The sequence below is a fragment of the Microplitis demolitor genome, chromosome 4 (assembly GCF_026212275.2).
Source record: "Microplitis demolitor isolate Queensland-Clemson2020A chromosome 4, iyMicDemo2.1a, whole genome shotgun sequence".
In the NCBI taxonomy this organism is placed as follows: Eukaryota; Metazoa; Arthropoda; class Insecta; order Hymenoptera; family Braconidae; genus Microplitis; species Microplitis demolitor.
This window is the reverse complement of record NC_068548.1, coordinates 7,357,269-7,379,938: the sequence shown is the minus strand read 5'-3', so window position 1 is coordinate 7,379,938 and position 22,670 is coordinate 7,357,269. Positions and strand designations below refer to the sequence as shown.

General features: G+C 29.3%; 1 protein-coding gene across 3 annotated transcripts; it reads left to right on the top strand.

Annotated features, from left to right (window-relative positions):
• Positions 1 to 4,527: 4,527 nt before the first annotated feature.
• LOC103576128 (acid sphingomyelinase-like phosphodiesterase 3b) lies at positions 4,528 to 22,015 on the top strand. Of its 3 annotated transcripts, none has more exons than XM_008556181.2 (10): positions 4,528 to 4,943; positions 9,402 to 9,471; positions 9,588 to 9,659; positions 10,392 to 10,566; positions 11,253 to 11,458; positions 12,190 to 12,443; positions 15,486 to 15,666; positions 20,116 to 20,225; positions 20,739 to 20,914; positions 21,538 to 22,015. In XM_008556181.2, exons 2-10 carry the CDS (start codon positions 9,414 to 9,416, stop codon positions 21,782 to 21,784), a joined length of 1,479 nt encoding a protein of 492 aa, XP_008554403.1. In that variant the 5' UTR covers positions 4,528 to 4,943; positions 9,402 to 9,413; the 3' UTR covers positions 21,785 to 22,015. The 3 variants fall into 3 exon arrangements, with proteins under 3 accessions (XP_008554403.1, XP_053594204.1, XP_008554404.1); XM_053738229.1 differs by having other exon boundaries at positions 4,528 to 4,963; XM_008556182.1 differs by lacking the exon at positions 4,528 to 4,943 and adding an exon at positions 5,095 to 5,129.
• The last annotated feature ends 655 nt before the right edge of the window (positions 22,016 to 22,670 follow it).

The window sequence follows — 22,670 nt, the reverse complement described above, 5'->3', positions numbered from 1 at the left end:
CTACTTTGTCAATTAGTCGTCCCATAGATTTTGATATTTTTTTTTAACGTTTTGCTGTGAAAATTTAAGATTAAAAAAAAAGAAAGTTAGTGAATTCAGTTTGATTCATTAAAATTGAGTTTCATCACAATTTCTTATAAGGATTTTTTCTAAACAGCCAAAAGATTACTGAGATATTACTTGGCTCAAGTAATACAGGCCCAGTAGTTAAGTTTGGCTAAAAAGTTTTCCAGTCCCTTTAAATATTTTATTTACAGGCTAAAAATTAAACAAAGTACAAATGAATATTATATAAAAATCACGTCAATCTTTGCAGCACGGATTTTTTTACTTCTTCATCAGTTATTCTTTGACATCATAATGAATATAATATTTACACTTACAAGATCACATATGTATGTCAGCGCAGTGGATAGCATAAAGGACTTTGGATCGTAAGGACGCAGGTTCGAGCCCATCGGTCATCGGGATTTTTTAATCAATAAAAAATCGGTCGGTTAGTTGACCCTGCGGACCAGCCCCAAAACTTCCTGCTGCTTCCGAGCTCCTTGAGCTTGAAATCATTGTTGAGAATACATTTTCGAGCTCGAAAATACTTTTGTATGCCTTTGTTTTCGAAAAATAACGTTTTTTACCATCTTTGCTACAACGATATCTCTCGAACGAATTTACCGATTGAGACGATTGAGGTGGTTATCGACACGTTTTATTGAGTTCTAGAGCGGATCAAATTTTAAAATTGATTTATCAAGACGTTTTTGAGAAATTTCAAAAAAAACTAAAAAAAAAAATTTTTTTTAATTCTTTCGTTAACGGTTTCTCTTGAACGAATAAACCGGTTTTGATGGTTGAGGTAGCATTTGACGCGGCTTACAAAGTTTTAGAGATAATTAGATTTTGGAATCAATCCATCGAGCGAATTAAAAGTTATTCAAAAAAAAAACATTTTTGAGAAAATTTTATTTTTGAAATAATTCTGAACGTATTCTACCGATTAAGCACAAATTCTCAGTGCTTATGGTAAATAAAAAGCCGCGTCGAATGACACTTCGACGATCAAAATCGGTTCATCCGCTCAAAAGTTACAGAATATTTACATGCGTACGTACATACATATATGTATACGTTCAGAAATCATCTTGAATTTAGTCAGAATAGCTTCCTAGAACCTCAAAACGTCGACATCTGTTAGAATTTCGATTTTCGCAAATCGGAGTGAAAACAATAACTTCCTGAAATTTTTGAAAATCATCGATTTTCTTAGCGGGAAGTTAAAAACATGTTCACTTCCTCTAATTAATGCTTTTAATACAATAAATAACATTCCCGATCGAATTAAAATTCTCTTATTTTTTTTTCGCAATTTAATATTTTTTTTTTAAATAATTACTGAACCTTATTTAAAATAAAGTTAACCTGATAAGGACCTCGTCAGGCCCTTATGAAAAATTCTAGTCGAGATAACAATTAAAATTTTTACATCTCAATTCAAGATGTAATAATTAATTTCGTTTCATCTTTTAAAAAATTTCTTTTTAGTTAAATCTTTTCTCAAAACTTTAAAGTAAATATTAAGAAATGTATTTCCATTTCGGTTGCCAAATAGACTTTTTTTTACTATAATTTTTTTTAAAAAATAAAAAATGGTAAATTTAGGTGGTATAATTTGTTCAAGTATTTACGCGCAGGATCGAATGAATCTTTTCAGGCTTATTACAATCGATTTAGCAGTAACAGGTGCACGCAAACAGGTGGCAATATCGTTTGAATTGCCTTAAAGACTAATTTAAATAACATTTTATTCGACAATACTTATAACAGTAAATATTATTTTTTGTCGGTACATATTTTATTTTGGTTGTATTTAATTAAAAAAATAACGACGGAGTATACGTTGATAAAACGCAATGTTTATTAATCATTAAAACTGATAGAGATAGGGGTGGGTATGGGGATAGGAATGGGGATGATAATGTAGAAGTAAATATTAAATTGAAGGTAATAATTAAATAATTTATTAAAACAATAATATTAGTTATTTAAAATGGAATTATTATGGAAATATAAATGAGTTTAATTTGTTGATAGTTGGTAGTTGAGAAGTTTATGGAATGGTAAGGTCAGGGGTAGGAGTATAAGGGTGGAAAGAGGCTAAAAGATATACTTGATGAAGTTTTGTTGGAAATGGGATAGAAATGAAAATACGTAAAAGGGTAAATATGATAAAAAAGGTTGGGAAAAGTTTATGAGGGCAAAGTGATGCACAATTTCGTTTGTTTGCTGTACATAATGCGCTTCTGGCACGAAAATTGAGTGTAAACACCCGTTTAGTAAGGAATTATGGGTATAAGAAAACAAGTTTAACTCTATAGAAAGTCCAACTAAAAATATACTCATAAATTTAAGATAACCATTTTTGTTTTCTTATTTCAGTTCCATTAAAAAATTATTTTAACTGTGAATATAATGTTAGTTTGAGTTTTAAAAGATAAAAATTTTTTTTCGAGCTTTAAGTCTTTACTTTTAGGGAACGGCTCTGAGCAAAATGTTCATTAAGACAATTTTTTTTTTTTTTTTTTTCAAAATTTTTTAAAATAATATATTTAAAAGATAGATGAAAATGTTCCCACTTGCCTTAAATAATTTAAATTGCTATATTTAAAATTCCGGCTATAAAAACCACTGAATCTATTGCACTGGTCTACTAGCATTTGAAGCTATGAAATATTTTTTAAATTTCTATACGCGAATATTAGTTTTTTTTAATATTAATAAATAAAATAGTAGTTGAAAAAAAAAAAAAAAAAAAAAAAAAAAAAAAAAAAAAACATTAAAAACTGAGCAAATTTTTTTTATTCTTTTATGGACAGATGTAGTGAAAATTTAAACATTAAAAAAAACTAAAAGCATCTGAAAAGCACTCGAAGCTGTAAAATGTAATTTTTTTATTACCATACAATTCTGACTAAAGTTACAGCCTTCGACATGAAACAATTTTCATGAATAAAAAAATATTGTTTTATTTTCACTGAATAAAGAGTATTGGTAAATATATTTTTATAATATCATAACCATTAAAGAGATAAATAAATATAATATTTTGATAAAGAAACTTAAATAAAGTGGAAAAATATCAATATAAATATTATCGGTACTGAAAGTTTACTCAAATGTTTATTTTAGTGGTGAAAAAATATAAAAATCATAAATAAAAAATAGTTGCTGTCATTTCGCTTGGATGCATTTCATCCTCTTTCACTTGGACTGGCTCGACATTTTCCAAGCTTTTACCACGCGGCGCTATTGGCGTCATTGCACTTCTGGTGCAACAGTACCAGTACCAGTACCAGTACCAGTAGCAGTAGCAGTAGTGGTTCCAGTTTCAGTTCCAGCAGAAGCAGTAGTAGTAGCAGTTGCAGTCGCAGTTGCAGGGTGAGTGAAATAGAATTGTTCCGCAGCTTCACGGTACCGTATGAACAAATGTATTTATTTTTATCGTGAGAACGTTCAGCTGCAGCAGCAGCTAACGTATATACGTATATAAATAAATATATACTGGTGTGTATTGTACACAGAACAGTACAGAAAAGAATATAGAAAACGGATTTCACATAGGATTCAACACAGTTAAAGAAAATAACAAGAAATAGGTACAGATGAGTCAATGTTACTGGTCCATATGTACACTCAGACTCAACCAATTCAACTCGAATGGTTTTTATTGAATCCGAGCCGTGGCTTTCTTTTCTTATTCGCTCACCTCACTTGCTCACGTTTTCACTGTCTCTTTAAACGTTCGTTCGTACCAAAAAATCCCTACGTGCCATTTTATATATATCTCGTCTTCAATCTTTATTATGGTCTTTAACTCTGATCTTTCTTTATACCTTTTAAATAAGAACAAAAGAATAACTTTTAAGACTTTTAAATCAACACTTGAGTGTAAGACTTTTCATTTTTTTATTTTTATTTCTTTTTTTGGGCAGATACAATTTTTTTATGGTGCCCATTTAACCCAATTTTAGATTCCAAGCACGATTTTAGCTATGCAGTCTTTTTTAATTTTTTGTCTGTTAATTCAAAAAAAGGTTGATTAAAATTGAACAATTACATCGTGAGTAATAAGGAGAATTAAAAAAGTTAGCTGTATGTGAAAGTTAAAAATAGATGTAAGAAATGTAGTTTTAAGTATTAGAAAAATTTCTAAACACGATAGAGGAAAGAAAGTTGGATTGTGAAGGTGGTAAAAAAAAAATAAAAAATAAAAAAAAAATTAAAAAATAGATATCATTCTTGATTTGTGGTTGAAAAGAGATGAAAAAAAAAAAGTAGTGAAGCAACATAAAGACGATACCATGATATATTGAAGCAGAAGAAAAGAGAGAGTAACAAGAAGAATGAGTAAAAGGGGTTGTGACGACGGGTAATAGCGCAGTCGCATGGAGGGAACCACCCTCAGGCTAGTCGGGGTGCTTTCAGAGTAAACCGTGAGATCCAGTAGTCGACTCGTGTAGACCGTAACACCAACACCTAAGCTCTGACACACGTGTTGACAGTGATCGAGTACGTCTGGTGACATTTCTATACCTCGATATTTTATATTTTTTAAATTCACTATTAATGCGATTTTGAGAATAAAAAAACAAAAAAATATAACTTTTAACAATAATAATAATGATTGTTATTTTTGTATCTGTGAATAAATTAAAAAAAAAAATTAGTCCTTTTGTATGAAGCTTTTTTTAATAAACCGTGGGTGAAGTTACTACGCAGACTTGAAAGAGGATTATTTGGATAAAAAAAAATTATAATAATAATAGTAGTAAAAATAATAAAGAGTATAATAATAAAACAAGTTGGAGACAGAAGAAATGCATAATAGGGTGCTAAAAAAGGTGCAGCTATAATCTTTCATCTCGGGGAGTCCAAGGAAGGATAAAGTGGTACGGAAAGAATAAAAAAAGTAAAAAAAATTAAAAACAAAGTGATTATTTATGTGATATTTGTTTTATATATTTTTTTAAATGTGATAATTTTGTTGTGATGGTTTCCTTTGTTTTATCCACATTTTTTTTTCCGACATCCACTAGGCTAATGGATTTTTCAAAAAATTTTTAATTAATTACACGGTAAATTATTTTTAAAAAAATACTGCACGCAAGTTTTTTTTTATTAAATTTTACTATACTTGTTGCTTCCTGATTTAATGTGTCACAATTTATCATTGTCACGGTAATTTTAATGTAAAAAAAATTTTTTTTTGCATTTTGTTTATAATTTTTTTCCCGAAAAAAAAAAAATTATGAGCTAAAAAACAAAACTTTAATGAGTATGGCACTTGAAAGAAACTATTTGTTATATTTTGTGTTACAAAACCGTAAAAATTAATTAATTTTAATTAACATTAAATTGTTAATGAACTCATTTTTTTTCCCAAATAGGTATCGACTTCATCGACGCGTAATTAACATACATTAGTGGAGGCTATAAAAAAGTAATGGGGACGCGCATTAAAATGCAAATATAAAATATTTTTTCTCTAACTTTATCGATTGGTAAAAAAATTCATTGAGATTGAATAATTACAACTTGCGCAATCAGCTTAAAAAATTCAAATAGAATTTTTACTCAGCTATTTTTCAGTCTTTTATTTATTTTTCAATGTTATTTCAATAATCTCCATAGTATGAATTGAAGTACGGGAAGGTGGGGGCAAAACGAGGTACTTAAAGAAATACTAAGGTTTTTAGAAACCAAATATGCTAAATCTTTTTTTTTTTTTTAATGATATTCAAAGTAAATAAAAAAATTCAGTTGCTATTAAAACAAAAGAATTTTCACTTTTGCGAACAAAATGGGGTATCCCCTAAAAAAGGTGAGAAAAAAATTCCACTTATTCAATAAATTTGATTTAATTAAATTTTTTTGTGAGTAATTTACACAAAGAAAAATTATATTTTACACAATTATTGGATGCAACGGAAGAAAAAAATTTTTATTGGTTTTTATTATGAAACAAAAGTCATTAACATTTTTTAATTGACACTCGATTTTTGAAAGAGTTTAACAAAAAATATTCAAAATCATGCTTAATTATATTTACAAAAGTGATTTTGGAATTTTTCAAAAACATTCAAAAAATAAATTTTTTTTTTATGTACTTTTAGGGGTACCCTGTGTTGCCCCCTCCCTCTTTCCCTTAAAATTTTCGTCATAGTATAACTAATAATTAAAATTAAAAATTACAGACAAGTATTTTAGCTTTAATTATTGTTTATAATTATTTTGACTATGCAGTTTTTATTTTACACCCCTGGGGCATCGATTGATAGAATATTTAATTAAATTTTCATAATTCCAATTCGAGTAATAATTAAAATAAAAATACTGAATAAACATAAAGTGACATTAATTTTTGGTGATACTTATTTTTAAATAAATTATTGATAATTCGAACCAACTAATTATGAAATTTCAATGAATATTAAATTAATTAATTTTGCTAACAAACGAAATATTTATTTTATCGATCTTAATATAATTAACAAGCATTAATGAGAGCTATAAAAAAGTAATAGGAAGGTCATTAAAATGATAATAAAAATTTGATAGGACAATAAAAAAATATAATGATAGGGGTAATAAAAAGAGCAATCAATAGCCAATAGAAAACGTAAAGGCATTAGATTATGTGGAAAGAGGACAAAGTTGTATAGCCAGAACTAATGGATCCGTCCTGTTGCTAGTTGATTGTGGTTGAAACTAGCTAAATCACTTAATTGTTGTTGTTGGTTGGTTGGTTCAGTGGAGTTAGCCGGTTGTTGTTTAGTTGTTGTTTCTTCATACTTTTAAAATCAAATTAATTGAACTAGTCATTGACAATCTCCTTAGGGTCTCAAAACTTTACAAGTCCAGAGACTCGTTTATAAATAAACGGATGAAAAGTCAAAAAAAAAAAAAAACATAAAAATAAAAAAATATGCTGACAATGATAAATTTTAGTTTATATCCAGCTTGAATTTAAGTCACGAAACTCTGGTTCATGGATTTCACGATCTTCTATTGATTTTTCCTGACACTTAAAAATTGTTATTCGGACCATACACTAACCCGTAAAGGAGTGTAAACTACTCGAGTAGTGAGTGAAACTCACAAGTTTTTGATGACTTCCGGTCCCAACATAACGCCGGATACATTCCACAATGCTATACACACACATACATATATATGTATCCTATATCTTATATCCTTGTGTCTTGAAGTTGATACTTGAGCTAACTTTGATTGCTGTTGTTTCACTATATAACCACAAAAATATTCAACGTATACTCCTACTGAGTTAAAGTTTCTATCAGATTTCATATTTTTATATATGTATATACATCGTGTCCAAATAAAGTTATATACTTTTAGATTGACAGGATATTAATGTCTGTTTATATTTGGTCATGTTATACTTAGTGATATTTGACAATATATACTACTAGAAGAAACTTTATGAAAAATCACTGCTCAAAGTTTTTATCAAAGTATTTTTTCAATAGACGAAGAAAAATTTTTTTTATTAATTTAAATATCATAATCTATTAAATCTAGCTTATCTCATAGAACTATGGAGGTTATCGAGCTCGAAGCGACTATTACTCGAGTTATGAGCGTCAAAGCTTATCTCGGGTTTCTGATTGACAATCGATAACTCATGATCTAATCATCATAAAGAAATAGGCTTTTAAAAGCTTTTAAGTATTCTATTAAGTATTTTGATAGAAAAACAAAAATTTTATCGCTGAAAATATATTTAAATTCAAATAATTAACTAAAAGCACCCCCGAATCTGAAAGGTTTTAAAAGATGGTTCCAAATAATTAATTCATAAATATCATCATAACCTAGTTTAGTTGAGTTCCATATACGAGTAGAGGGAAAATAAATTCTAATATAAACCTTATTCCCCTTGATTTAACAATACATTATTTCGCATAATTTATAACAGACATTGAATTTTATTTTTTCAATTATTTATGTAACGTCCATTTGATATACTTGTTATCCGATTATTTTCCGTAACAAAAAAATAATAATAAAAATTGTTAAATTTACTTTATCGAATATTTATGGTGCTCGTAATAAGAAAAAAAAAAAGAAAAAATGATAGAATTTTATATCGAATCGAATTTCAGCTTTCTTTCTTATATATAGATATTTCTTGGCAAGTCGTAGTAATTTCATTTTTCTCTTTAGCCCATACGTTTTTCTACGGTCGTTTTACGTTTACGATCCCTGCCCAGCATCGTTACCTCTCTCTTGTGCTCTTAAAACACCGCATTGACCTTTCGAACACGAATGTAACCATCAAGACTCTAAATAACTTTCTAGACATTTCAAGATTCACACACCGCAAAATAATTTATTACTGTTTTAAAAAAATGGCAAACATAATTATAAAGTTATATACATGTTAATATATAGATTTTAAAGTTTTGATAATGTGTGTACAACATTTTGCATGATTATATAATACACTGCAGTGTATGTGCATATGTGTAAGTGTGTCTATATATATCTCATCCGAATGGATAATACGTAAGGAGTGTTGGGTTAAATTTTACGCAAACTCAATGAATCCAGGTGGAATTAATGTTAATCCAAGTTCGAGTGTTAGAAACTCGATTAAACAAATTTCACACAGTAACGTTACTTGAAACTAGTCAGCATTGCCACCCTATTTCGAGCTTTAAACTTTATACTCAAAGAAAAAAAATAAACAAAAAAGATAACAATAATAATAAAATTTAGTTTTGGCTATGGGTAGTTGCGGTCCAAATGCTGTACATTATTTTGTGTGAATCCTTTAGTAGGGCATTGCGATGGAGGCAAGTGTATAAGCCAATATCGTTAGTGGTCCTTGATAACGGATAGTTTCCAACAACTTGGCAACATATATTTATACGGAAATAGCAGGTGCGTTGGCGTTAATGTACAGACACAAGGGTTTTAGTCCTGGTTTGGGAAAATACCCGCATCATACATGCTCAATAGTTGGTTATAATGTATCAGTAAAATACGCAATGGCAAGCTAGAGGTAGAGGTAGAAGTAGAGGCAGAGGTGGAACCAACCAAATACACATAAGCCAATACATTATTTGGTTTGTTGGTCTAAACTATCGTAATAATATTGAGGCTCAATTGAATCCTCATGCTCCTGATTTAATAACCCTATTTGTATTTATGTTTTTATATGAATTTTTGAATATTTATTTTATTGATCGATCCAACAATGCCTTGTGAATTCCATACGCCAAGGGTTTCTATTAAAAAAAAAATGAATGAGAGTATTAATTTTTTTCAATAGGATTCATTTCAATAGAACGAAAATTTTTTAATCAAATTTTATTTTTTAGGACCAACTCGAGATGATGATACATATTTATTTGATGCTTTTATGTTCATTTATGGTCCAGGGTAAAATAGGTATGAGAAATATTTTTATTAAAAAATTTTTATCAAGACTCTCTCTCAATTAAATTTATGTCATAGTTATTTCAAATTATGATTTATCAACAGAATATATTTTATTTTTCCAACAGGATATTTTTGGCATATAACAGACATCCATTACGATCCAAAATACTCGTCATCTGGAACTGGAGGAGGAAGCAGTGAGTTTTAAAAAGACATTTATCTTAATATATCAGCATATACACATATACTTTCTTCTCCAACACTTGTTATATAGTATTATAATGATAATAATAATAATAAAGTAGTGTTGATGAAAAGTTTTGGGTATTAATAGAGCTGGGTACTTGGCCCTACTCCTTTCTCATCAGAGCTTTCAACGCTTACTTATCCAAACTACCCTACTGACTAAAGTAGTCTCGGCGTGTTTACTCATTGAGTAAGTGACGCTTTTTGCTCTCATTTCATTTCTCTTTCAAGTATCCATAATGCTGGTCCACTTCAACTTCTTTATCCCCCTCCCAATACTTTTTTTTCCTTCTCTTCACTTCTCCTCACTTGCAAGCTCGATCATTTTTTTGTTCATTTAAGTACACATTACAAGAGTCTGGAAAGTTGAGGAAAGAAAGAAATAAAATTTAAAAGATTGAAATTGGAACGAAAGTAACTAAATTTGAAACCTATTAAGGTCAAAATGCACTTGTATCTCTTCTTCAACTCGTTCATCTTCATTTTTTTTTGTTTTTCCTTCTTCTTCTTCATCTTCATCTCCTCAATCTTGTTCATTCAGCTGGTACTGGTACTTGTGTCTTGGTAGTTTTAATTAATTAATTGAAAAGTTTTAGATGGATTCGCTGCAAGAGATCCAACAACTTTTATTATCTCTTATTTTTGTTTTTATTTTATTTTATTTTATTTATTTTTTTTAACAGCATGCTGGAATACACGATCCAGCAATATAGATACTGGACACATAAGACCAGATAGAAGAGTGGCCGGAGTGTTTGGAAACTACAGCTGCGATTCACCATGGGCACTGATCGAGTCTGCGGTACAGGCTATGAAATCAAAGCAGGACGAAGGAATCGAGTTTGTTTTGTGGACAGGGTATGCTCTTCCAATACTTTTTTATCTTTTTTATCCTTCTATTTGTGATACTCAAAAGTACTTTTATATCGGAACATGTGACCGCACTCGAAATTTCTTACTTATTTTTCTTTCTCAATTCTTTACGTCATTTCATTTTTTTCATTATATTTTTTTCATAATAAAAAAAAAAAAATCATAAATATTTTATTATAAAGGTAATTATTAAAACGATTTAGATAATTAAGTAAAATCAATTTATTAAAACAGATGTAAAAATATTAATAACGAAAAATATAAAAGTTGTAAAAAATTCATCTTGAACTATGATTAAAAAATTTATACGAATGTGAAAATTACAGTACAACAATAAATAGGTGCACGGTAAAATGTATAATAAAATATATAGTTTGAGTTGAAGTTGCGTACAACAGTAGCACGTTTCAAAGTTTGTTGAATACAATGAATGGTATTCTACAACTCTCTCTAAATAAAACCAGCTTGCTCATATAAATTCAAATTACTCTGTGTTGAACAGTTGATAGTTAAAAATTACAACTTTATAAAAATTTAAACAATCTCAACATTGTTTAAAAGCACACTTTTTATCTGTAAACAAACTCTCAGTTAACGATAACATTTTTTTTATTCTGGTCAATAAATGAAAAACATGAAAAAAAAAAAAAATGTTTAAAATATTGTTGCAGTGATGCATTGACCCACGCCGCAGAAATGAGTGAGGAATTACGATTGCAATCTTTAAAGAATCTCACGGATTTATTATCCCATACGTTCACCAGCCAATTCGTATTCCCGGCGCTGGGACACGAGGATGTGGGCTTGAATTTTAGCCAAACCGCTATTTTGTGGAAACATTGGCTACCAAGCGAGGCACTTCAAACATTTGAAAAATGTTAGTTACTTTTATATATATATATATCTTCTTTATTCTTTACTCAGCACTGTCACTCGGACGGACCTTTATCAAAAACTTTTATTTTATTTTCTGATAAACTTTTAACTTCTTAAATCATTTTTTATTAAAAACCCAGTCACCGAATTTCGTTTCTTTTCGACACTTGATATCACGGTGACAAATGCTCGTATTGAAGTTCAAAAATATTTGTTTTCAAGCTTCGAGTATTTAATTTAATTAATAATTTTATAATAAGTCAATACGATAATTTTAACCCAAGTTACAAAGTACAATATAATTTAAAGGCTGGGGATGTAATTTTTTATTGAGAAAATTTAAGTTTTTTTTGTGACTTGATTACGTCAACTAATTTAGGTTGAGAAAAAAATAGAGGGAAGAAAAAAAAAAGTAAAATTAAGAAGTCAATTTGTGATGCATAAATTTACAAGTTTTAACGTTGGCTCGTTGGGAAACTGAGAAGGAAAGTTTACTTTTTCAGGAAATACGATCATAGTAGGATGTATTTAAGTAACTGAAAATGAGGACTAACGGTACATACTTTAGGATTTGTTTTACGAAATCTCATTCTACTTAGTAAACTTTTCTCTTAAAATAAAATAAAAAAAAAATCCCTTAAATAAAATTATACATCATAAAAAAAGTTTTGAATGTAAATGATAACAAGGCTAGAACATGATAATATAACAAATAAAACATATTTATTTTAGCTGGGTACTATATGGTTGAACAAAAGTCGAAAAAGTACCGAATAATACTGCTGAATACAAATCTTTGGTTAGACATGGATAATATTGACAGTCGATTTCACACTCACCAGTATCACCAGCATCAACACCATCAGCAGCATCACCAGCAACAACGGACTAGTGCTGGTTCAACAACAAAGAATTCAAGTGATCCACACAATCAATGGCGGTGGTTTGAATCTGTTTTACGAACTGCAAGAGAAAAAAAAGATACTGTAAGTTTTGTTTTAATAAAATTCAATGGTTTACCCGACATATTAATCGAAAGAAATTTAATTAACGCTTGATTAAATAAAAAGAAAATTCAGAAACGTAATTCCAAATAATTTGGTAAGAAAAAAAAAGTAATAATTTAGTGTAAGACCAAGAAAAATAATTAAAAAGGAATTTTATTAACGGAATGAAAAATAATAAAAAAGGGTTAAGGGCTGGAGGCAGTGGAGCAGTTGGGAATAATTTTGGCGCATTGACAAAATGAATATAAAGGGGTAGCTCGTGGTGGATATTTGGGGTTAGATATAAAGGAATGAGGAATATTCAGTAGAGCGCGCGTGACAGTTGAACATAGGCGCCTCAGTAATCCGGTTTAATTCGGGACACGAGTAGGGCGAGGCGGGAGGTAGTTCTTATTTCTACTTGCCAGTGGCGAAGTGCCCATTCGTCTTGTTCGAAAAGACCATCTTTCACCGTTATACTAAAATGCCTTCTTCTCTTTTACTCCACACCCCACACTCATACCCCCAAACTCACTCTCAACCCTCGAAATGATAAGTGGGTTGTTATCTGCTTGAAATATCTTTAACTACCCTCATTAATCACCATCGTCTTTCAATACATTCCCACCTTCTTTTTATATTTTTAATTTCGATTCCTGTAGCGTTCAATTGTTCGTTTAAATGTTGTCAGCAAACGCAATTATCATGGGTTTGTTGAGTAAAATACAGCGATAAATTACAGATATCCAGGGGAAAAGAGATATAGAGAATTCGAGAGAGTAAGAGAGAGAGAGAGAGAGAGAGAGAGTTACGCGTTGATGTGAAGTGAAAAGTGATCAATCAGCGTTTCTATTGTTAATTCGTTGGAAATTGTCTGTCTCTTTGTATCGTTCAATCAAACAGTATTCTTTTATCTTTTTTTTTTATATTTTTTTTTTTTAGCTGTTGATTTTATTGCCATTCGACTGCAGAATTCGATACTGAAATTTTCAATTGATACTAATACATTTTTCTTTTACTCGTAATTGTAAATAAATACAGTCCATAAAAACATTTAGTTGGCAAAATTTTCTATGTTATCTTTTAGTGAAGTAAAACATTCGAAATGGAGTCCAATGGAGTGAAAAATTTTATTTTATTATAATTAATCATTATTTTCGTAATGTAATAAATTTTTTTCATCTTTTGATAATTAAATAGAATAAAAAAAAATTACATTTGCTATAAAAAATACCTCCTAAGTTATGTCAATACGGTAAATAATTTAAAAGTTACAGAGCTTTAAAATAAAATATTTACGAAATTACTTGTGGCCGCCAAATTATTTATATTTCATAGGAATATCACGTTACAGGTGTCATACAGATGTATCCTAGCAAAAGATGCCAGTGTAAAGACATAAAGGCGTAAAAAAAATTATTTTCTTCCAAATGATGTCTCACTCATTTAAAAGTATAAAGATACAAATTTTGCTCATTTTGAATTTTTTTGTACACCTTTATAGTTTTAATTGATAGATACCGGGGGCCATAAGGGCGTGTAAATTTTTTTTTACTTAAATCATTCTATTTTAGATCTAGAAGATGTAAAATAAAAACAACAAAAACGTATTTTGATTTTAAGTTTTTGTCAAAATTTACAAAAAAAAAATCCAGTTTTATTTCAGTCCCAGAAGCTTCTAAGTAACATGTGTCTGAAAAGTCTCTGTAATGTGTTTAGGCACCACCTCTCTGTGTCGGCCGATTACATTTTTTCATTCTGCCTTCTGATTATTATTCCACATTATATTTGAGATTCTTTCAGTGCAAAATGATATAATATAGATCAGGGCGAGGCTAGTTGATCACTTTTTGGTTTGACCTTCAACAACTTTAAGACGATGCATCGGATTTAATCAATTCATGTGCTGTTAGGTTCGTAATTTAGTCTTTTTTAAAAGGTCTATCTCGACACAAAAACGATCCGAGTGTAAATTTAAAAGTTATTCCCAGAAATGCGCGAGCGCTCGAAATTGTTCAACATGCCCCACTAGTGGAGCTAGTTGAACATAGGATGGGGCTAGTTGTGCAATGGCTAAAATAAACAGAATGACTGTATAAAATGATATGAATACAACATGAAATTGTAATTATACGCCCTTGTGGCACCTGCAATGCGATATTATAAGACTATTTCATAAAGAATCGAATACACTTTTGAGGATTCTGACTGATAAAGGTGATCAAAAATTATTTTAAAAGTTAATTAACTAAGAAGTTGTTAGTTGAGCGCCAGTTTTGTAGTGATTATCAAATATCTAACAGAAATTGTCTATCTGATCTATAATATATTATTTGTTCATAATTTAGTATCGATATTTCCTGAACGTAAAACAAAGTTATCGTGATATAATAACGGAATTGGAATCCCTGCAATCCTTAAACTTGGGATCGGGTAAAATGTTTCCAACAGAATTGCTGTTGCTATAAACATAGATAACCTAAGAACGTGTAATAACAACATAGGGTTTATCAACAATATATATATATACAAGCTCCGGATATAGTACATAAATTGTACAGCTAAAGAGATGAAACTAGATCTCAATTTCTATAATTTAAACTCTTGAAAATCTGGTCTATATAGGTTATATAACTCGAGAAGAAATCTCTTATTTTCGAGTAGCATACGTCCATCCATTCGTCTATTTGCACTTTGCTGCGTGATCTTCTTGGCACTCTACTATACATCTAGAACAAATTACGCGTGTATAATGAAAATTGATCATCGTAGGAAACTTCAGCATGGGCGCGGGTAAGAGTCGAGTGGAAATGCTGGTAGCACGACGTAAATAATTGTAAATTTCTGTACCCATTCCTCAAGCCACCTACCGGCAGACATCCACCCTTGTCTTACTCGACTTACGTATCACATCATATCATATATGCAGTATACACTGTTATGTAATGTGATGTAATGTATATGCATATCCACGTAATATCTAATACATAATACCTAGTACGTAATAATATGTATAATGGATGTTTACTTATGTGTGAACAGGTATACGTTGTCGGACATACGCCGCCTGGGGTAGACGAGAGAGACAGTGGCGCCAGGCCACTAAAAGAACAACACAACAGACGTTACTTGCAAATTGTAAGGCAGTATGCGGATATTATTGCAGGACAATTTTTTGGACATTGGCATTCTGATACTTTCAGGACAATCTACAGTGATTTAGGTATTATTATTTTTTTACAAAAATATGTCTAGTGTAAACTGAATTCGAGTATCCGAATATTCAACTATACTCCAATTGCGGATACCCAACCGAATACCTGACCAGAATATAATGCTTTTTGATTCGGCGAGATATGTGTAAGTTGCTCGGGTGTTGGAACAGGTAACATTTTTTGTTCCGGCTCTCAGCCAGATACTTGACAATCAGGCTATGGATTTCGCCCCGAAAGAGTGCTAATTTGTGATCGGGCACGCAGGGAAAAACTTCTATTAGAGATTTTATAATTATTACACACTTTAAACGCGAAGCGGTAGCCCTGTTTAGAAAATCTCATAGAATCCAATAGATTTTCATAAATTCCTATAGAGATTTTATTAGAATGAATGAGCTCTATGAGTGCTATAGTTAAGTATAGGGACTTATACATACAGCTATAAGAATCTATCGGATTTTGTTAGCAGGGAATACTCTACTGTCGCTAAACTTAAAAGCCAGGTTTTTGTCAATTTAAGTCATTTCCACTAATCTTATATAGCACTTGAATAAGAAGAAAATGCACCAATGTCAAAAAGATATTCTAATAAACAATTGAAATATAATTTTTGTGACAGACACTTGAAATGTACGACATTTAGCGCTTATAACCGGCAGCTAAAAATATTAGATAAAGCACAGCTGGTAAAAAAGATACCTAATCGTTCTAATAGTGACGTCATCAAAGGATCAAAAAATATTTTTTGGTTACATATGCAATAGCAAACGATCAAAAAATATCGAAGTAACTCAACGAGCCATTTTGTGACAAAACATCATCATATTAATTCGTACACTTACCGACTTCTCTCTCATTTCCAACAAATACTCAAAACAACCTTACTAAATACATAAACGCGAATTTATAGGCACTAAATGTAGTACATTTCAAACATCTGTCACAAAAACTAATGTATTTATTTAGTACAATCGAGCCTAAGACGCTCGTGTGTGGGTACTTGATAGATAAATTACTATTAAAGTATTCTTGTTGAGTATATTATTAAAAAAAAGTTGATCTAAAAAAATTTTTGGTATTTATAGAGAAGTGCGGCTGCTAACCTTTGTGATGACCAAAAATCCAATTTTAGACATATTGCTTTGAAACCATTTCTAACAGCAAGTATTTGACGGTGGATTTATGTTATATTTGCATAATTAGGTGTTATATAAGCATCGATAATCTATAAGTTCATACAATAGTTATAAATTATGCTTAATTTCCAGGTTATCTTTGAAATTTTATAGTTCCGTGCCACACTGCACTATTTAACATAATTTCCTTATTATCCTATGTATTGACTCTTAAGTCAACCACCAAAACTTAAGTTATACGTCTATGTGCCATAATAGGTAGTAGTTTCGTCCTGAGTACGTTAACGGAATCATTAGTAAGGCTATGCTAACGTACTCTTGCCTTGAACTGCGCCTAATATAAGTACGAACCGAGTCAAAACTGTGTCGTGGGCTTTGCTCAACACTATACTATTAGAGGAAGGCGAATACCTTCCAAGCTACTTGCATCTCAATTTTAGGTGAGCTGTCGTATGACGTAAAAGTGATGAAATAACAGAAATATGACAATCTTCAAGTATTAGAAGAGTTCCAAAATTATTGTAGCTCTTAGATCGACCTTTAAAACCCCACCGTCCATCTTACAGTATTATACGAAAATTTTGAGTATATATTTTAAGTATAATTTAATCTGCCGAATAAACGAATGCGTGGAAGAAGTTTAATCATAGATATTCAAAGTGTAAGCACTTGGAACTTTGAAAAATGTGTGCAGCTCCACTTCTATATAAATAAATACCCAATTTTTTTTGGACGTCAATTAGTCTATTTATAGGGATGTACGTACATAAACACGATATCTCACAAAACATTCACAGTAACGACTTGTTTTTCTTATTTTCGGAGTTCTGTCTAGTTGATCTCATCAAGTTTGAACTAACAGACAGTTTGAATGGAATCTCTAAATTACCTGGATGCTGAGAAACAAATTTTTAAAAATCCTTAAAATCAACTTTTTTGATGTTTCCAAACATTTTCTAACGGCCGGATCTGGTCGGATTAGACTCAAATTTTCAGGATCATCTCCTTTTTTAACTTTCTTTCATAGAAAAAATCAGCAGCAACATCGGTTACTAACCCCCGCAAACTTTTGTCGAAAAGTAATGGATCTGCCCATATATTATATATTCTATTATGGATCTTTTACCGGTGTTGCACCTAGATGACTTTTTTGCACACCTATTTTTTTTATTTCTGGCTATTTTTTTCCGTCAAATATTAACACAAACAGTGACGTAATACTACACAAATAGTAACAAAATAAAAAGATTAAAACTGAAACAAGAACTGTTGACGACATTTAGCAGAGCATTTAAATTAAATACAAATTATAAAATTTGATGTAATTAGGTTAGTTTTTAATTTATTTTACTTATTATTTAAAACTGATTTTTTTTCATTAAATCGAAAAGAATTGTTGACATCGTACCGTCAAAGAATCGTGTTATTATAAGAATAAATTAATTAATGAAAATATAATATGAGCGTTTGAGATGTGCACTTCTGGATCTTGCAAATACTTTTTTTCCATTCGAATTCAATTTAAGTTGAAAGTCTAATTCAATTTTTAAAAAAAGTATGAAAAATTAATTTTTTTATTTGATTATTAAAAACTTTGGATAAAAAATTTTTAAACCCGGGAAAAAAATTTAGATCTGTTCTGATCAAATTAGATCAGCTCAGATCAAATTTGATCATAATTTATACTGAACCCAGATCAGAGTAGATCTGATTTGATCTGTTCAGATCAAACTAGATCTGATCAGATATGACATTTTTCTTTGGGGAAAAATAGTCTAGATCTACCCTGATCAAATCTAATAAAGTCAAATCAACCTAGATCAAGTTAGATCAACCTAGATCTAGTCAGATCAAAATAGATCAACATTGATTAAACGATCAATTTATGAACTAAATATAAATAGATCTGATTGGACCTGTACGGATCAAACCAGATCTGAGCTGATATAACTTTTTCTCGGGAAAAAAAGTTCAGATCAGCTCTGATCAGATTAGATCTGTACAGATTATAAAGAAATATTTCTTCACAATATATGATAATTATAAGATTAACTAACTGAATTTTGACACATTTACCTAAATGTTGATAATTATAAAAAGTCTATCGTAATTAAAATAAATACGTTTTCTTGTTTATTCGGCTAATAATTCTTTTATCATAGAAAATATAAACATGATAATAATCTTCTATCGATTTTATCTGATATTCATATAGGTACTTCATATACATCGTTACATGACTTTCTTAAGTAAAAAAGTATAAAATACTTTAAGAAAAAATTCTTTACGTATCTTAAAATAAGATTACTTTCATTATTGTTTATAAAAAAGTGATCCTTTATATTTATGCAAAATGTTTCGTATTGATTATAATCATTTTTATTTAACAAAAAATCAATCTAATTTATGACAATATTTCATTACTTATACTCATTTTATATTACCGTCAAGATCAATAACTATTGGATATTTTGTTTTATTTCATTTAGTATCTTCTTAATTATATGTTAATTTGTATTGTTTGGAGAAGCGTGATCTTCATTATAAATTTTTATCAAGTTAAATTTCAATTGTGTCATTTATAGGAAAAGATAAAGCTGATCTCATAGGGAATATGAAACGTTTACTTTTAATTTTAATGGCTTCAATTCTATATATTTTATATTATTGTGATATATTTAATATATTTTTAATCAATTCCTATTAGGATAGAGATAAAAAAACAAATCTATTTAGATCTAGCGAATTAAATCAAATTTGATCTGAGAAGATCTAAGAGTTTTTTTTATTTACCTTGATCTGTTCAGATCCAAGCAGATCTATTCTGATCAGAGTAGATTTAATTTCATCTCAATAGATCTAAATTTTTTTTACCGGGAAGAGTTTAATTAATTTAAAAAAATTAAATATTTGTTCTCTCAACTATTCAATTATTACAACAACCCAAAAAACATTTATTTATTTATTTTTTAACTTTTAAACTGTTTAATTATTAAAAAAGTATTTTCTGAATTTAATTATTAAAGTACTTTAATAAATGTAATTTTTGTGAATTAATTACTAAAAACCAAGAATTAAAAAATATTACATATTTGATTTAAAAATAAAGTCATAAACTAATTAATTAAAATGCTAAAAATACCGGGAAAAATAATAATTAATCTGAAAATAAAATCCTCGATATTAAAATGAAATATTTAATAACATTGGAGTTGAAAAAATTAATGAAAAATGTATATATAATTAGTTTGAGTAAACAAGGGAACATGAAACTGAATAATGAAATTACAATTAGTTAAAAGTAATGTGTAATAAATACAGGAGTACCCATTTCGTGGATTATGATGGCACCAAGTATTACGCCGGGTCGACCGAACGGACCAAATAATCCCGGACTGAGGTTGTACAAGTTTGAAACAAGCACTGGACAGGTGAGTTATTAAAAAACAATTACTTTGAATAATTATATTTAGGAAACTCTATTTATATTTGCGTCTTAACGTCAATCAACTAAAATTATTCCTTACATTTTCATTATTGGAAAATGGTAGAAATAAATAAAATAGTATTGTCGGTTATAATATTTATATTTGACATTTACATATTGTATAATCGATTAAGTGACAGGAAGTTACTAAAAATAAATTTAACTCGGCAATAGATTAAATAACACGTTTATACACCATTCAGCTCAGATAGTCGCCCGATACATTTTAAATCTGGGGTAGAGAGAAATAAAAATAAAAATAAAAAAAATAATAATAATAATAAATAAATAAAATAAAAGATTAAATATTCCATTGAGTTGATAAAACGCTTTGACGTAAAAAAAAAAAAAAAAAAAAAAAAAAAAAAAAAAATTTATTGGATAAAATTAAAAAAGTATAGGATTGAAAAAAAATAGTGGTCTTAAAGATTAAAATCTAAAATCGTTGGGTTATTAGATTTTAGATTACATTCAGTACTACCTTGATTTACCAAAAGCTAATTCAATCGGTCGTGCCAACTGGGTCGTCGAGTATTCTCTTCTGGATTATTATGAATTAAAAGAGATAAATGCACATAGTCTTCATGACCTCGCTGATCGATTTACTAAGACTAATGACAACGCTTTCGTAAGGTATATTTCATTAAATACTATTTATTGTTAAGTGTCTTTGTGCCTCTTATAGATATTGCCTTCTGCATTAGATTATTATGACATAAATATCTATAGTCGTGCTAGACATCTATAAAAAAATTATATTTCAAATTATTCATGGAAATTTATCATTTACAGTCATATAGTAAATAATTTGACTTATTTTTTATAAATGGCAACTTTCAATTAATCCTTAAATGACACCGGCTGCCATATTGACACCAGAACATTTTCAATTGATTTTTTTGAAAATTTTTCCGCCAGAAATAGAGCTATCTACGTTCTTTATTATCTATTAAATTTTTAGCTTATTTCCTCAATAAATTCACCACTTATTCTTTAGAATAAAATTCCCGTTTTGTTATTTAAAATGAACATCCAAAAAAATCTGATTTAGTCAGGATTAAGTCTTCTCTAGAAAGGTAAAAAATATGTTAGAGAAATATGGAGTGTTAAATTTTAAAAACTTTTGGAGTATTGGTAATTTTTTTTTACGCTGGGGTCAAAATGTCACTGTATGCCTACACTTAATATGACAAAGTGTTTCATTTAAGGATTAATTTTTAAAATGTTTAAAAATAAAAAAAAACTTTTATTTAAAGATATTATGCAGCAAATACAGTATCATTACCTCGGGACGTAGAAGAGATTTGGGGATGTGGGGGTGCATTTAGTGGTACCTGTATGCTGCAACACTACTGTGCAGTGACACGAGTAAATCCCGAGTCGTACAGCAGCTGTTTGTCCTCATTCGCGTATCCTCTGTCCACAGACTCGTCATCCAAGCATCATCTGTACATTATACTTTACATTTTAGGATCGATGGCTTGTCTACTTACCAGCCGGTAGACCTATTACGAAATTATAGACTTTGTTATACTATTTATTTTGCTACGGTATTATAATTTTACTTTTACTTTTATTATTAAATCTGTGATGTCAGCTGAAATATTTTTTTATATTTTATTTTTCCCTGCTATGGATATACCTCGTTCGCTTATTTCTCACCACATTTTTAATAACTGCGTGTGTGTATGCATACAGTCTGGTGAAAAGTGTCAAGAGTTATTATCTAATTAATAATAATTATCACAAAGCGACAAAACAAATATATATATATATATATATATATATATATATATATATATATATATATATATATATATATATATATATATAATTATTAATAAAATAAAAATTAAAAATAAAGCTTGCGACGAAAATTTATCAGCGTCAGTGTGTAACATCTAATAATGTAATTCATGTTATTTCTTAATAAAAAAAAAATTAAAAATATGTTATTTGTTTTTTATAAAATATTTGTTTTTAATTTTTTAAAAGCTATCAAATTTTATTTATCTTATTTCTCTAAACATGAATTAGAGGAGCAAGTGAATATTCACTAATTCAGAGTGCCGATTGAACCACATTTTGGAATTAGTATTTCGATTTGCACTCTGAATCAATGAATGTTCACTTATCTTCACTAATTCATGTTTAGAGAGTAATTAACTTACCCAATACAAATCCGTTTCCTAATACATTTATGATGATAAAAAATATCAATAATTATTAAAAAAAAGAAAATAATAACAATCACTGAATTTAGTAATTAAATTACGCTGTTAGCGTTGATTACATTTGACAAGTTGGATTCAAAATGGTATGGTTAAACAGACGGTACAAGGTAGTGTCTCTTCAGCAATAGCTTTTCTAGACCGTTAGCAGCAGCAGT

Bases quoted from the DNA above. Each gene is read 5' to 3' on its own strand.
- LOC103576128 (XM_008556181.2), top strand. From the start codon at position 9,414: ATGATGATACATATTTATTTGATGCTTTTATGTTCATTTATGGTCCAG. The intron at 9,660-10,391 runs GTGAGTTTTAAA...TTTTTTTAACAG, and splicing joins TGGAACTGGAGGAGGAAGCA to CATGCTGGAATACACGATCC. The intron at 12,444-15,485 runs GTAAGTTTTGTT...ATGTGTGAACAG, and splicing joins CAAGAGAAAAAAAAGATACT to GTATACGTTGTCGGACATAC.